Consider the following 16,602-nt stretch of genomic DNA (forward strand, 5'->3'; position numbering starts at 1 on the left):
ATCCATACATAACTATGATACACTTATAAAGTAAGCACAGTAAGATAGCAATAGAACAATTTAACAATATGCTGCAGTAAAAGTTATGTGAATACCTTACAGCAATTTCCCCTTTTCACTTAAGGAAGTACTTCATTACTTCTCTTTGGCAGATCCCAATTGCCATCTCTGCTCTTGAGGCTTGAACCATTATTAAGTAAAATAAGGGTTATTTGAATACAAGCACTGAGAAACCACTACAGTGAATTGTTGATATTGGAGTTGGCAACTAAGTGACTAACAGATGGGTAGCATATAAAGGGTGAATACTCTGAACAAAGGGGTAATTCTTTCCAGGTGGAAAGACCAGACTTCATCACATTGTTTAGAATGCCACACAACTTCAAACTTAGCAATTATTTATTTCTGGAATGTTTCACATAATACTTTTGGACCTTAATTGACCGCAAGTAACTCAAACAACAGAGAACAAAACTGCTTTTAAGTGGAGAATCCTGCAATATCCACAGGATTGAAGAAGTCACCCTATCCTTTAAAACAGTACTTCAATTTTCCAGTGTCTCCAATAGCGTTTATTATTCTATTTAAAAGAAAACACAAACCAACCAGTCTAGTATTTCTTCTTTGTAGAAAACAATTATAAAAGGGATTATTCTCAGGGCTGGAGGTGTGGCGTAGTGGGCTAAGCGTCTGCCTGCCGCACCAGAATCCCATACAGGCACCAGTTCATGTCCTGGCTACTCCTCTTCCGACCTAGCTCTCTGCTGTGGCCTGGAAAGTCCTGGGCCCCTGCACTCGCATGGGTCCCAGAGGAAGCTCCTGGCTCCTGGCTTGGGATTTGCTCAGCGCCAGCCATTGCAGCCATCTGGGAAGTGAACCAGTGGATGGAAGATCTTTTTTTCCTCTCTCTCCCTCTATCTGAAACTTTCAAAATATTTTTTTAAAAAAGGGGAAAGGGATTATTCTCAACTAAATCCCTATGCAAATCAAACCAGTTAACTTTCATATATGTGAAAACATACAATTACATACACACATGAATACATAGTATATGTGTATGGTATATATTCTTATTTAATGCCTGTGAATACTATTCAATGGGAATCCTTACATCAATTAAATTCCAGCTATTAGAGCAGAGCAAAACAAGATTGATGTGTGACTCAGGCAACTCCCAGCACCACATGACATTCTGAAAATTCCAGCATGGTAATCAGATAACAATTATAGGGATTTGACACAGAAAACAACTCAATATGCTAAAATCAAGTAAACCATCCCAATGGTTACAGATCAAGTCATTATCATTAATTGTTTATACTTCAATCAGTTAAATGGCTACAGTGTCTTCTGTAACCAGCCAAACCTCAGTAAATATGATTGAACTCTCTATTGATTTGGTCTGTTAAGTTAGGCACAAGAGACCAAAATAAACAGTTTAATTCTGTTTAATAATACATTTATATAAGATTTATATCATATATTATAAATAAAATAATCTACATAATTTGCATGAAAACAATTGCATAGGAAAAGTCAAAACTTCTAAAATTCAATGGCTTTTGAGGTCTAAATTCTTAGCCTTATTTCAAATGCCAACCAACAAGCCCACAAGAAAAAAAATACAAAAATGCATACTTATCCATTAAGAAATGAGACTAACCTTTGTTGGGAAGGGATTGAGCAGTGCATGGAAGGCCAAGATGAAAGACACTCAAGAGCAGCACCGAGTCAAATCCCTTGGTGGCAGGAACTTTCAAGTACCTGACCCTAAATCAGCTACAACTTCCTGCACTGTTGCTTCCCTGGAAAGAAAATGCACCTACCCTACATAATTTGTAGGAATGCATGATGCTGAGTTAAACGTAAGAAGGTAACTTAAGAACTTTTAAACTATTCAATGCAACGTTACAACTATAATTTAGAATCTCAGAGAAAACGCTGCAGCCAAGGGACCAGAGAACAAATAACTTCTCAAAATGATCATTCCTGAAAGTGCAATTTTATCACAGAAGTCATGCACGTCAGGAGGAGGCTATCAACCACTTTTATCTCAAAGGTGTACAACTGAGGCCGGCGCCATGGCTCACTAGGCTAATCCCCTGCCTGTGGCACCGACACCCCAGGTTCTAGTCCTGGTTGGGGAGCAAGATTCTGTCCCGGTTGCTCCTCTTCCAGTTCAGCTCTCTGCTGTGGCCTGGGAGGGGAGTGGAGGATGGCCCAGGTCCTTGGGCCCTGCACCTGCATGGGAGACCAGGAGGAAGAACCTGGCTTCGGATTGGTGCAGCGCACCGGCCACAACACACCAGCCGTAGTGGCCACTTTGAGGGGTGAACCAACAGAAAAGGAAGACCTTTCTCTCTAACTCTGCCTGTCAAAAAAAAAAAAAAAGAAAAAGAAAAAGAAAGAAAGAAAGGTGTACAACTGAGACGAGGTACTTTATTTTAAAATGAAATTCATTTACCTATATCACAATTTTGGAGGCTGAAAGTCCAGATTAGGTGCCCCAAATGTGTGGCCTCTAGTCTGGGCCTTCTGCCTGTGCCATATTATGGACAATGTTACCAGGGCAAAGCTATCTGGGTGTGAAAGGCGAAGTGAGCAAGGAAAGAAAGCCAAACGTACTGTATAGTCACCTACTCCCACCAGATGGGTATTAACCCTCTTACCAATGCAATCAGACTTCCATCACGGGAACTTTAGAGGGGATAAACCATAGCACTGAGCTAATGACCCAACACCAGCAGTTTGTTAAAATGTAGATTATCATCTCATTCTGTGGTGAAGAAAACACTAAAAAATAGTTAACACAGAGAATCGTGCACTCAAGCCCTGGGTTTTCCTTCTGGTTTTGCCACTACCTTGCTCTGGGACTTCAGTAAAGTGACAAAGTGTCTCTGGGCTTCAGAGTCTCATTTGTAAAATATGAAGATGCACTATATTTCTTTAAAATGACCTGTTACAAAAGACAAATATCACATTTTCCCTTTTATGAGGAAGCTAAACTTAAAAACAAAAACAGAAAAAAAGAAATGCTGTGGCTGTCAGGTTTGCTGCAAATACAGTTTTGTCAAATTTTGCTTTAAATATTTGAACAAACTGTTAATAACTATAGGCTACCACAGTTTTAATGACTGTGTGACTATTTAAAATTTACTTTATGGGTGAAGTTGAACATTTTTTCCTTTGATTACTATGTATAGCCATTGCCTATTTTCCTGCTGAATTATGGTCATTTTTTCTTATTTTTTGAACTCTTTAGAGGTGTATTAAGCCTTCGAGTGTAGTGTACATTTTAAATATTATCACAAAATAAAAAGCAAAGAAGAAAAATAAAATAGAATGATCTACAACAACTGTGTACAACTTAGAAAGCTACAGAGGAGTCCTTTTGGATGGTAATATACAGGATAAGCACAAGTTAGGCCGCACTGGCAATTAGAGCACTAAGTCATGACATCATTAGTCAGTCTTACAGCAGGGAGTTTACGTCCAAAACCTAACAATTATAACTCTAAGATTGCAACCCGCCACCTTCCAAATACTCTTATAGAGGATGTTTCTCCCACGATTTAAAGTATTTTAGTGTACTAGGTTTTTGAGAAACAACAAAAGCCATATTGATGATTCAATAAATATTCTTTAACAGGTGCATGTACTATGCCAAGGGACAAGTAGAGTAGTAATGTTTTTATATTGTTCAGATGGCGATAACATCTCTGAACAGAATAACATAAAATAATACAGTGAGGGTGGTGTTTTTACAAAGGGCATGAAGCACTTTTCCAGATATTCCTCCTTACATGTGAAGAAGAGATGGCAAAGATCTCAAAAATATTCTCTTTGGGGGTGGGTTTTTGCTACCTCTTGGGAATGTCCATATCCCATAATGCCTGGCCTTCAGAGTGCCCACTCCGCTCCAAATTCCAGCTTCTTGCTAATATTCATCCTGGGAGGCAGCTCAAGTGCTTGGGTCCCTGCCCCCCATGTAGGCGAATAGGATTGAATTTCTGGCTTTTTGCTACAGCCTGACCTAACCAAGTCTGGCTATTGCAGGCATTTCGAGCATGAACTGGTGGATAGAAGATCTTTGTCTCTATGCCTTTCAAATAAGTAAAAAATCAATCAATGAAAAATTGAAAGATGCTTCAAATTTGAGAATTTAGAAAAGCACTTTTGTACATTCTTTTAAAGCAAAGAATTTACCAGCTTACCTTTAAACTCTCCAAAGTAAACCCAACATATTTCTCTGTAGTCATGCTTGTCACTAGAAAGCTCTTTCCATTCTTTCAACCCACAGCCTTCTGACCTCAAAGAGGGGTCTTCAAAACATTAATGGGCAATGTGCATTATGAAAAAAGTTATGCATGTATTTCAACTTTCTTTGCTAAAGATAAACTTACATTTTCCGTGAACTTTTTCTAGTCCTCTCTTATTTTACTCAAAAGAAGCATTTCAGAGAGGTGTTTGGCATAGTTAAGACACGGCGTGGGATGCCTGCAACCCATAGCTGAGTGCCTGCCTTCAAGTCTCAGCTCCTGATTCCAGCTTTCTGCTAATGCACAACGTGGGAGGCACAGCTGATGGGTCAAAGAGTTGGATTCCTGCCACCCACACGGAACACCTGGATAGAGTTCCCAGCTACAGGCTTCTCTCTGGTCCAGCCTCAGCACTGCCAACAATTGCACAGTGAGCCAAATGCTGGGAGTCCTGTCTCTCAATTTAAAAAAATTTGGGGCCGGTGCCGTGGCTCAATAGGCTCCGCCTTGCAGCGCTGGCATACCGGGTTCTAGTCCCAGTCAGGGCACCGGATTCTGTCACGGTTGCCCCTCTTCCAGGCCAGCTCTCTGCTGTGGCCCGGGAGTGCAGTGGAGGATGGCCCATGGATGCACCCCATGGGAGACCAGGAGAAGCACCTGGCTCCTGCCTTCGGATCAGCACAGCACACCGGCCGCGGCGGCCATTGGAGGGTGAACCAACGGCAAAGGAAGACCTTTCTCTCCGTCTCTCTCTCTCACTGTCCACTCTGCCTGTCAAAAAAAAAAAAATTAAAAAAAAAAATCGGGGCTGGCGGGCAGTGGGGGGAGAACTGGCATTGTGGTACAGTGGGTTAAGCCTCTACCTGTGACATCAGCATCCCATATGGGCACAGGTTCAACTCCCAGCTGCTCAACTTCTGATCCAGCTACCTGCTAATGTGCCTGGAAAAGCAGCAGAGAATGGTGCAAATGCTTGGGCTTCTGCGCCCACATGGGAGACCTGGAAGAAGTTCCTGGCTCCGGCCTGGTCATTTGAGGAGTGAACCAATGGATGGAAGACCTCTCTCTTTCTCTCTCTCTCTCTCTCTCTCTCTCTGTGTGTGTGTAACTCTTTCAAGTAAAGAAATCTTTAAAAAATTTAAAAAGTATTAACTTGACTTCTGGACACCTGTGGGGATATTTTTGTGTAAGTGGGTAGGTTTGTTTTTAAAGATTTATTTGGAAGGCAGAGTTACAGAGAGACATGAACAGATACAGAAATATTCCATCTACTTGTTCACTCCCCAGATGGCCCCAACAGCTGAAGTCAGGAGCCAGGAGCTTCACCTAAGTTTCCCACGTGGGTGCTGGGGTCCAAGCACTTGGGCCATCTTCTGCTGTTTTCCCAGGTTATTAACATAGAAATGGACTGGAAGTGGAGTGCCAACCCCATAAGTGGGTATTTTTTTTAAGTACCTTAACTTAACCCATTCCAAATCCACCAGTTCAATACTATCTTGTTTTGTGCTACCTGGATATATTTCAGTATTCTGAAAGCTGGTCCATCTTCAACTTACACAACTCTGCAGCTCCAAACAAAGACCTTGCTTTCATACTCATTATGCTTCTCCCAATGTGTTTCTTTCCTCGGATATCCTAATGTGAGGATCTATGACAATATCCAAACAATAAGAAAGCTAGGGGAATGAGACAGAAGTCGACAGCAATAGGGCTATTTGCAGGAAGAAGACAGCCAACTGCAGCAAAATGAAAGAATTAATTCATACGCGACATGTTCCCTCTACGTAAGCACTATACAAATGTCTTTTAGCTTAGTCATGTTGCTTTGAGACTTTTCCATGTTTCTTCTCTACAACTGCTAGTGTTCGCATGGTCTCTGATGAACAAACATGCTGTGACTTGCTTCTAAGGAAACGCCTGTCATGTTCCAGGGAAAATTGACTTCACTATTTGGTCAGAAAAACTACACAACTCTCATGCATCGGTTACAAAGCAGATATTTTCTTTGCTCCGCGTTTGTATTTCTCGAATGTTCATATTCTCATCAGGACGCTCCTACGTTCAGATTAAGAAAGAACGGACAGCTGGGTAGCGGGAACACTTGTAGGAAAAAGTTACAGGACATCAAAAGGGTTTCCTGCTTCAGAAGCCCAACGGGCTTGCCTGCTACGCCTGCGCTATTGACCAAGACCAGGGCTATTTTCAGTTCTCTTCATCTCCTGCAGAACTACCTGTTCTCCGGCCTGTTTACCCAACAGCTGGGCAAGGTGATGATTAGCATATCTGGCAGGAAGGCATGCTTCATTTAATATTAACTCACCATGTGACAGGCCCCTTCCCCTCCAATCTCTCCTCAAAACATGTGAGAAGAATAGTTGATTGCAATCTGCCTTCGCGCTCGGCTTTGGCACCCGCAATTGGCCACGGGCGCACACACCCCCGAGAGAGGCGAGCACCCCGCCCGCTCCCGGAACTGTCATGCGGGCTGACAGCTGGCGCACCTTCGCGACGCCCTCCCTCCGAAAGCCCCTTCCGAACAGTCACCTCGACAGCGCCCCACCGCCCAGGCCCCTGCCCTTGAACAAGGAAACTTTTTTCCCCTCGCTCTTCCTTTCTAGGGAGCTCGCTTACAGGTATCGTCCACCGCTCCAAGAGCCCCAACAAGGGGCTCTTTGTTACAGTCTTTGCCCCCGTACTCCTCACCCAATCCCTGGCAACCAGCTGGCCTTCCGCAACCAGCGCAGCCCCGGTTGCAGAGCCGTCCAACACTGCCCGAGCCCCCGGCCCGGGCGGCCTCCGGCAAGGCCGGGAGGACGCCGCCTCGCCGGCCGCGTGTAGGACGGCCGGTGAGTCAGGCCGCTGGCAGAGCAGCGAGTCGCCGGGCAGGTGAAGCCGGCGAGGCGTCGGTGCCCTCGCGGGCGAACGGCGGCGCGGCGCTCGGGGCTTACCCTGAGGCGGCGGTGGCGGGCGGCGGGGGCGCCGCCGGGGCGTCGTGCGCGCTGGGGGCTCGGCCGTCCATCGCCCTGCGCGGCGCTGCGCGGGCTCCAGCTCGGAGGCGGCGCGTCACTGCTGGGGTGGGAGAGGCGGGAGGTCAGGGCGGGCCGCGCGCCTTCCCGGGGCCGGCCGCGCGTCGAGAGCCCGCCCGGTCCGCGTGAGCGTCCGGCCGGCCCGCCTCCCGGGTGCGCTTCCACCTGCGGGGCCGGCCGGGTGCCCGCCGTGGCGGCGGGTTCTAGCGGGCTCCCGCGGCAGCGGCGGGAGGCGGCGCTGCAGCCCCCGCCCCGTGGGGTTTACTGGGTAGCCGCTTGGCGCCTCTCGGGGAGGGAGTGGAGCTGCCCCGGCTCGCTGCCGGAGGAGGAGGTGGAGGAGGAGCGGTGCCGGGCGCGCAGGCACGGCCGCCACGCCGGCAGCGCACCCGGGGCTCCAACGGCCGAGTTGGAACAAACACAACGCCCTGGTAAAGGTTCTCCCGAGGAGAAGTTGGAAGGGCGAATCTCTCTTTTCCCACCCAGGACTCCTACTTTCTTTTCAAAGGGAGACAGTGGCTCGCCTGTTCTCTCTCGCAGCTTCCTCTCCTCCTCTTCCCGCCCCCGGCCTGCGCCCTGGCAGCTTAGCTCTCAAGCCAGGACTTGGACACAGAGAGCCAGCGCTCCCCGGAGCTCGGTCCCGCGGGCTTCTTCCCGGCCGCGCACTCACCCTGCCCCATGCTCTGGCCCGAGCTCGGGAACCGGCCGCCCGGCCGCCCAGAAGTGAGGACCAGCTCGGCGGCATCGGAGCGAGCGAGGCAGTCAGCCGGAGAGAGGACCGGGGAGGGCGCGGGCAGGGAGCGAGTTGGAATTTCCTTCCCCAGGGTTTCGGGTCTTTGGGGACCTGGCTAGGGAAGCCAAGCGGAAAGGTAGCTAGCTCCCTGCCGGAACGTTCCCGTTCCCACCGCTAGGGCCTGGGCTGCGGGAAGCCTGGCGCACCCACGCCGGGCAGGTGGGGCAGGAGGAGGGGTACCTGCCTGGGGAGGACCCGGCCGGCCGCGGAAGTGCGAGGAGAAACTCGTAGAACCCGGCCTGCAAGCTTGCCTTCCCTGCAGTCTGACCTTCGACAGCCAGGACTGCGGCTTTTTGTGTGTGTGCTTCTTAACGTGACCTCTACGAATGATTGTTTGTCTGTGAAAAGCGTACCTGTGACACTGATCTTTCTAATCGGCGGCAGGTTTGAGCTTGCCTTGTCTTCGGAAGCACATTTCTTTCTTTATGCAGACCAACAACAGTTGTGACGTGAGGACTGGGCATTATTACATCTGATAACAATCCATAAACCTGGAGTTGAATGCTGGGGCTTATGCATTCACCTCTTGAAAGTTTTACAGGAATAGAAGAATCATGTAGGGACAGCCCTGTGCTTGTGTCCCACGTGCATACTGTTTAGATGATTCGCTACACCTGACAAACAGGTATATTTGCAGATCTCATTGAGATTCTCATCAGTGCCAGTTGTTTTAAGGTACAAGCTATTTCGGTGGATCCAAATGCTTGCTTTCAGAAAATGTGAAGTTAAGCAGGTAACTTAACCAGATAACTTAAAACCTACAGTCTAAAAATCTTTTGGAATCAACTGATAGGTCTTATGGGAAGGAGTGTCTAAGGGAGAGAAGAACCTCTGCTAAAGTATTAACATCAAGCAACAAAATCTGTTAGCCACTTCATCTTTATGGGGTAACATTTGCTGAGTATTAGAATTAAATTGATATTTAGAACTAATGCTTAACTAGGTATTTCTGTAGTTGTTTATCGTAGCAACCGGATTGCGGAAATTTAGTTTAAGTATCTAGTAATTGGCCGTTTGCCTATAGGGAAGCATTGGTGTTTGTTGCTTTTAGTGTGGAGTGCCGTCTTTTCAGTGCATCTATGGGAAGAAAAAATGTGGCTTATTTGCATTACAGTTTGGAACCGTATCATGAAAACCTCCTTTTAAATAAGTAATATTAACCAAAGCAGTTCACTTAAATGCCTCTGGATTTTAATCTTTGAAACAATAACTCAAGTTAAACAATTTCATGAATCATTTATGCCTCTAAATGACTAGCGTTTACAGTTGCTTGCACAATGATGCAAATATTGAGTAACAGCGAAACTACTTAATGTCTATAACTTTCAATCACAGGATCAAGACTAAAACTTTAATTAGTTTCATCCTTAATTTATGACATGCCAGTAACATTGTGGACCCCATTAGCCTAATCTTAAGTGTAAAATGTTTTCAGAACATTTCATCACTCTGAAGGCATTTTCAGTGCTCACGGATTTTTCCTTTCCTCCTTCTGGTGTGTGAGGCATAGGGGAGGGTTGTACTCCCCACACCAGTGAAATCAGGTATGACCATGTGGGCCAACTTTGGTAAGTGAAATATGAGCAGATGTGAAAGGTTTCATTTCCTGATAGAAGCCTGTAAGGGCCAGTGCCTTACTCTTGTGCTCTCCTCCCTTGTGGCTGCAGTCATGGAGGTAGCAGGAGACTGCAGAATCCTGAAATGCTCAACTATCACCCTGAGCACAGCTGTCCGGAGAACCCCAGAACCCACTGCAGCATCTGCATAAGCAAGCGATAACCTTACCTTAGTCCACTGAGATAGCGGAGTGTTTCATTGCCCAGCATTACTTAGCCTTCCTTACCTCTGGTTAGGTTTGACAGCTTTCAGAACCAACACTAGACCTGCTGTTCTCCTGTGCTACTGAAATCTCGCCACTGTAGTCTGCTGATTATATAATTCCTTAGTAAAATACTAATCGTTGTTGTTATGCATTTGATTTTAAGTAATGGCAAAACTTCCCCTCTAATTAGACAACGTTGTTTCAGAACTGCTCCATTTTCTAAGCTTTTGCTTAATTTTTCTGTTTGGAAATCTCCACTCCCTCTATGCCGTCCAATCATTTTGAATGCACATGCTCAGACTTTATCCCCTGAGGAGGATTTTGACTGCCCAGGCAGAAGTAGCCTTGGCATTTCTTTAGCCCCTAGTAGATTCTGTTAGGTGGGGCAAGAACCCATGACACTTTGTTTCAGTTATTCATTGACACAATAATAGAGTCAGAGGGGCTTAAACTTTAAAGGCTTTGTCCCTTGAAATAGCCCAGCTCACAGAAGAACCCTGAAAATATTTGTGGAAATGAAGGAGAAACCTTGACTTCACTGCTTAGGAGAAACCCTAAGAGGAACTTTAAGCAGGGAGGGGCTCTTCTTCCATACTGCTGGCAGACCACTTTCCAGTGCAAGAGATGGAAGGTGAGTTTATCCTACTAAGAAGACTCACCTAAGATTAGAACCAAACTTCCAAGGTAGAAAGAAGTTTCATTTTGCTATGTATCTTTCCGAATGATAATCTAAGTTTCAGAATCCTACTGGAGAGTAATAAAGGGAAGAAGTTCATATGCCTAAGACATATACAAACATACTTCAAAAAGTTCATGGGAAAATGGAATTTAAAAATAAGTCTGTTTTTTGGGGGGTGGCACTGTGGCATAGTGGGTAAAGCCGCTACCTGCATGCTGGCATCCCATATTGAGCACCGGTTTGAGTCCTGGCTGCTCTACTTCTGATCTGCTATGGCCTGGGGAAGCAGTGGGAAGATGGTCCAGGTGCCTGGGCCCCTGTACCCACGTAGGGAGCCCAGAGGAAGCTTTTGCCTCTTGGCTTCAGATTGGCACAGTTTCAGCTGTTGAAGCCATTTGGGGGGTGAACCAGTGGATGGAGGACCTTTCTCTCTGTCTCTGCCTCTCACTGTCTGTAACTCTACCTCTCAAATTTTTTTAAAAAAAGATAAGCTTATGTGGGTACAAAAATATAAAATCTATGTGTAATATTTTCAGAATGTGCATTTTACATGAACTTTTTGAAGACTTTCAAATGCATGGATTTCAAAAATGTTTTGAACCAGAATTTGAGGCCCCTCATACAATTATTTGTATAATCAAATGTTTACTATGTGACATCTTTTTAAGTTTTGTAGGCCATAAATATATTTTTGGGAGATAATTGAATGTGGAGTATACTTTTATCCAGTTTTTTTTGCTTTATTTAATAGAAGAAAAAAATCACCTTTGGCTATGATGTTCCCCAAATATAAACAAACTCCCATGTTTCCTCTGTGAAGCTGAATATTTACTGATATCAACATTTGAAAAAAGTAAGAACAATACTATTTTAATGGAAAAATGTAAATTATTCTTTTCAAGGTCCTATGTTAGGAAATAGAATGTATTGTGTTATTCCTTTTTTCCTTTTTCCTCTCCATTCTAGAGATTAAAAATACCGAAATAGATATAATCGGTTTTTAACTTGTTAGCTTTTATATTTTGAAACATGGAAATTTTTAGAATATAATTCCCAAGAAGATTATATATTCATGAATTGAGTTTTATTTCAATAAAGGGAGAATTTATTGGACATCTGCTATATCAAGCATTGGGTAGGGAAACAAAGATGACAAAAAGATTACTTTTGCCTTGAGGGGCTCACAGACCACTGGGCCATCAGTACTAATTCTGTAGCTCTCAACCAAATTAAAAATCTAACAGATATTGTTCAATAACCAGTATAGAGTTCCCTACTTCTCTTCCAAAAGATAAACATTTTTTTCCGATCCTCATTATCTAAAGATAATGTAAGTGGTACTGTGCCTCTCTAGTAGTATATGCAGTTCTAGGCACTGACTCTTTAGCAACCTGCACACATTCCAGGATCAAGGGGAAGCCTGAAGAAACATGCATGGGCATGCAGATGTGTAAAACAGCTCTGGGGGCATACAAAGGGCAGAGTTTTCTGTGCCCATCTTCCCATGTCTCAATACTCAGTTGTCTGAAATCTAATTTTTCACTCTCTCTTTAAAGATCCTTTTGTCAAAATGAGTTTGTTAAATGTCAAAGCAATTGTTACTGGTTGATAGCAATTTTTTTCTACTCATTGGAAGTGAATAAACTTTTTCTCATTAAAATATCAGTTTTGTTGAAAGTACCCTGGTGATTTAAAATTTAAATGTATTCAAATATGGATGTTTCTTCTTTTCTTCAAAAAAGGGCAAAAATAATTTTACGTATTTCAAAACAATTGACTGAACTCTTGACATTGCCTCTTAAATTCTTTTTTTTTTTTTTTTTTTTTTTTTTTTTGCACAGGCAGAGTTAGTGAGGGAGAAAGACAGAGAGAAAGGTCTTCCTTTTTCCATTGGTTCACCCCCCAAGTGGCCACTACGGCCAGTGCGCCGCACTGATCAGAAGCCAGGAGCTTCTCCTGGTATCCCATGCAGGTGCAGGGCCCAAGCACTTGGGCCATCCTCCACTGCACTCCTGGGCCACAGCAGAGAGATGGCCTGGAAGAGGGGCAACCGGGACAGAACACGGCGCCCAAACCGGGACTAGAACCCAGGGTGCCGGCACCGCAGGCAGAGGATTAGCCTAGTGAGCCATGGCACCAGCCCGACATTGCCTCTTAAATTCTAATAAGAACTGGGAGCTAATTTCTTCCTTTTAAATGTCTTTTTAAAAATAAGTGTGTGTTTTATTATAGAGCTTTTTATTATGGGAAAATCTTTTAGCACATACAGAATATAATAAGACCTCATTCATCACCCACCTTTGGGGACCTTTCCCCTAAAACATACTTTTTCCCTCACATTTCAGATATCTCTCTTTATAAATCTTTATGAGCTTCATGAAGTCTTAACTTCTCACCTTCCAGGTGCCTACAAATGTAAAACTTGGAGCTACGTGGCCAGTGATCTGGCTTTTCAGGCCTAACACCCAGCAAGTCTCAACATACTTCACTCTGGCAGGGCTCTTCATCCCTGCCCCCTCCACGTTTTCTCCTGGGAGGCTGAGCATGTGTGTGGTTAACTAAGTATCACAGTGGTTAAGGGCTCAGGCTCTGGAGCCAGACAGATTTGAGTTCACATCCCTGGCTCTGCTACTTACTCTCTGGATAACATTGGGAAAATTATATTCTTGGCAAAGAATAAGTGTCCAGTGAGGGTAATGAAGCCCTCCTTAAAGGAATGTTACAAATGAGAGCTTGTTGTGTCTTGCTGAAGGCTTGGTCTACAAGGCAGGAGTGCTTATGCTCCAGACTGAGAACTCTGGTTTCTTTTCTCTGATGACCTTGGACAAGTCACTCAACTGTGGAATCTTCAATTACCTTATTTCTACAATGAGTCTTTAAACATTCTATTATCAAAGCCTTTTTTTCTAACTTCCTCTGACTCTTGGTAAAACCTATTATGTTAAAGAAGTTTGAATTGTTATGTATGGATTATTATAACATGATGTTGCATTTTATAGCACCTTACAAAGGGTTTTCAGTTACTGAGTCAAGTTTGAACCTTGGAAGCACTTGCAGAGAGAGTTACTCATATTCTTATTTATAGTTTTAGAAACCAAAGCAAATGACATGCCTAAAACTTTGAAACTAGTAAAATTCCAAAACTAGGATCAAAACAGACTTCTTTTGGTTCCTACTTTTTATTTTGTAGTAACCTTTTGGGCATCTTACTGCAAGCACAGTGCATTCAAAAACGAATCCCACAGCAAATCAATGTTACTGCATAAGCAACATGCTGAAACTCTTTTCCCATCTCTAGAATTCTAGGTCAGCTTCAAAGTGTTGGCTACTGCAGCCTACCTGGCCCCAAGTGATCAACTTCAGTCTGCGGAGACTTTAAGATTGTGGATGTATCCAGTTTCATCCAAGGAATATGAAGATCAAGACGGCAAAACAGAGGAGAAAAATTCAATGATCAGAAATTCAGATTCATTCTGGAATGAATAGTCAGAGCCCTAAGACCTTCCACTAGCCATGCTGAGAGCAAAGATGCTATAAAATGTGAAGTCTTGCTATTATTACTCTGTGTTCTGCTCCTCAGGCACTCAAAAACTATAGACAATAAAGCGGAGTAGAATCTAATCCCTCTGGGTAGGGAAACAAAGATGGCAGGATCTGTTCAGGATCCAACCCATCAAGGATGTGCTACAAAAGTAATTATGGTATATGCTAATATTTCCCTCCATTACCAAGAAAAATAATATCTGGGAACAACAATATATACTTGGAACACTGACAGCAGGATGGAGAGAGCACCCTGGCAAAAGGCTGCCTTTTGGTAACAGGTGTTACGATTTTTACCACATAACAAGTATGATTTTTAAGTTATTGAATATCAGTTGTTGACTACTCTAGTTATTTTGCCCTGGTGACTGTAGTCAAAGTGGAAGGATGTAATAGAAAGGCAGAAGATGATGGCACTATAAACTTATTGGACATACTCATATGTGAATATGCAAACTTTGGGTCTTTTCTCTCTTGTATGCCCATCTACTAAGAAGAGGAAATAATACCTATTCCATAAGGTCATTAAGAAAATGAGGTCGTGGAATGAGAGACATGGCTGACTGTCTGGCACATAGAGGCACTCAAGATGCCCAGGTTTAGATATAAGTCTGCAACTAAAGATGCCAGGTGAGCTATGCCGAGCATGCTGACTGAAGCATTTGCTTCTGGGTTTAGGGACTTACTTATCTATCAGCAATAACAAGACACAGAGATAGCAAGATGAAGTCACCTTAGGTGATTTTCCTGTTTAATCCTTTGTATGTGATCATTTATAGGACCTACTCTATATTTCACGGATAGTAATACTCATTATTTACTGTATCTTTGTACTTTTCCACTGTAACAAATGAGCTGGATGGTTTTGGTCAGCATTGTCATACAGAGAACTGAGAATGTGCCAGGTACATATATAATTATTTGTGAGATGAAGACATGATGATGGCATTAAAAAGTTCTCTCTGAGGATGTAAAAGGAAATGGAATTTAACCATAGCTGTTTTAACCTCTGAATTTTCTCACTACATGGGGACTCATTGTAACAATCCATGAACTTTTATTTGGAGTGCTACTAAAATATAGTTTTACATCTGGCTACTTTCCTTTCTATATATTTTGATTTGGATTAAGTATGGCCTTATCACTTCAGGCATGGCTCTAAAAGCATGTTATACATTTTTGCAATCTGTCAATGCCAGAAAACAAGCTGAGCTATCGCTAACACTATGTCAGCACCCAAGATCTTGCTTCCAATTCTTTCTGAACTATCTCACTTTTTTTTTTTCTTTACAATGTTAGAGGAATTTGAGGAATTTAAGAAGTTAGTGGAGCATGCTTATGATGGCTTTGGAATACAGTCCTTCCATTTGTGAATTCTGTGCTTCAATTGATATCAGTTACAGAAATCAAGCAAAAACCAAAAAATGACTTATTTCAGGATTAGCATGTCTTCTCAGCCTCGGTGAAGCTAGGCGTTCTGTAACTATCACAGTTTCATCAGTGGGGATTTATGATTTCTTATCTGAAAGGGAATTTAGAAAATAATTTTGTACTTTTTATTTCTTTCTCAATAAGGTGGTAGTACAGTGACATTGTATTCTGTGTGTTAGGATTTGAGTTAAACATAAGTATAGCAAATTATCATACTTTGTAAAAAACATCTGTTACAAATAGAGATCACACAATGTTAAACCTGAGAAAGACTTCAGAGATTATGTGCTCAAATTATTCATTATATTTATTAGAAAATGGAGACTTCTTAATAGAATTGTCAGACTTAGTAAATAAAAATACAGAATGTCTAATTAAAATTGAATTTCAAGCAATGAGTAAGTTTTAACATTTTGTATGTCTGATGAAATATTTGCTTATACCAAATAATTACTTGTAATCTGTCTGAATTCAAATTTAACTGTCTTCTTATATTTTATCTGCCAACTCTATTTATCTCTTTGTTTTTCTTCCTCATGTTGTGCTTTACTGTTACATAACAGTAATTTTTGTACACTTTGACCCATTCCCCTCCTGACTTCCAACCTCATTTCACCCATTGTGGCAATCACCATTCTACTTTCTGTTTCTATGTGTTTGGTTTTTTTAAACATCCCAAATTTAAGTGAGATCATGCAATATTTTTGTTTCTGTGACTGGCTTTTTCACTTAACATAATGTTCTCTAGGTTCATCCATGGTGTGGTTATTGGCTGAAGTGTATGACACAACTTCATTCATTCAACCATTTTGGTTGTTTCTGTATCTTGGCTATGGTGAATCAGGCTGTAATGAGTATGGGAGTACAGAGAGCTCTACAAAGTTGTGGATTCATTTCCTATGAGTGTATTTCCAGAAGAAGGATTGCTGGGTCATCTGGAAATACTATTTTTAAATTCTTTAGGGACCTTCATAGTGTTTTTCATAATAGCTGTGTTAATCTACATTCCCATCCAGAGTGTCACGTTCACCAATGCTTGTTATTTTTGATAA

At 42.9% G+C, this 16,602-nt stretch overlaps 1 protein-coding gene across 1 annotated transcript in view; it reads right to left on the bottom strand.

Annotated features, from left to right (window-relative positions):
* The window catches only part of COBLL1 (cordon-bleu WH2 repeat protein like 1), a 173,701-nt gene extending 166,423 nt beyond the window's left edge, over positions 1 to 7,278 (bottom strand). Inside the window, exon 1 of the mRNA XM_062196211.1 lies at positions 7,208 to 7,278. Coding sequence (XP_062052195.1) covers positions 7,208 to 7,278 — 71 coding nt within the window. The remainder of the gene's footprint in view (positions 1 to 7,207) is intronic.
* Between the last annotated feature and the right edge of the window lie 9,324 nt (positions 7,279 to 16,602).

This window comes from Lepus europaeus, chromosome 1 (genome assembly GCF_033115175.1).
Source record: "Lepus europaeus isolate LE1 chromosome 1, mLepTim1.pri, whole genome shotgun sequence".
Taxonomy (NCBI): Eukaryota; Metazoa; Chordata; class Mammalia; order Lagomorpha; family Leporidae; genus Lepus; species Lepus europaeus.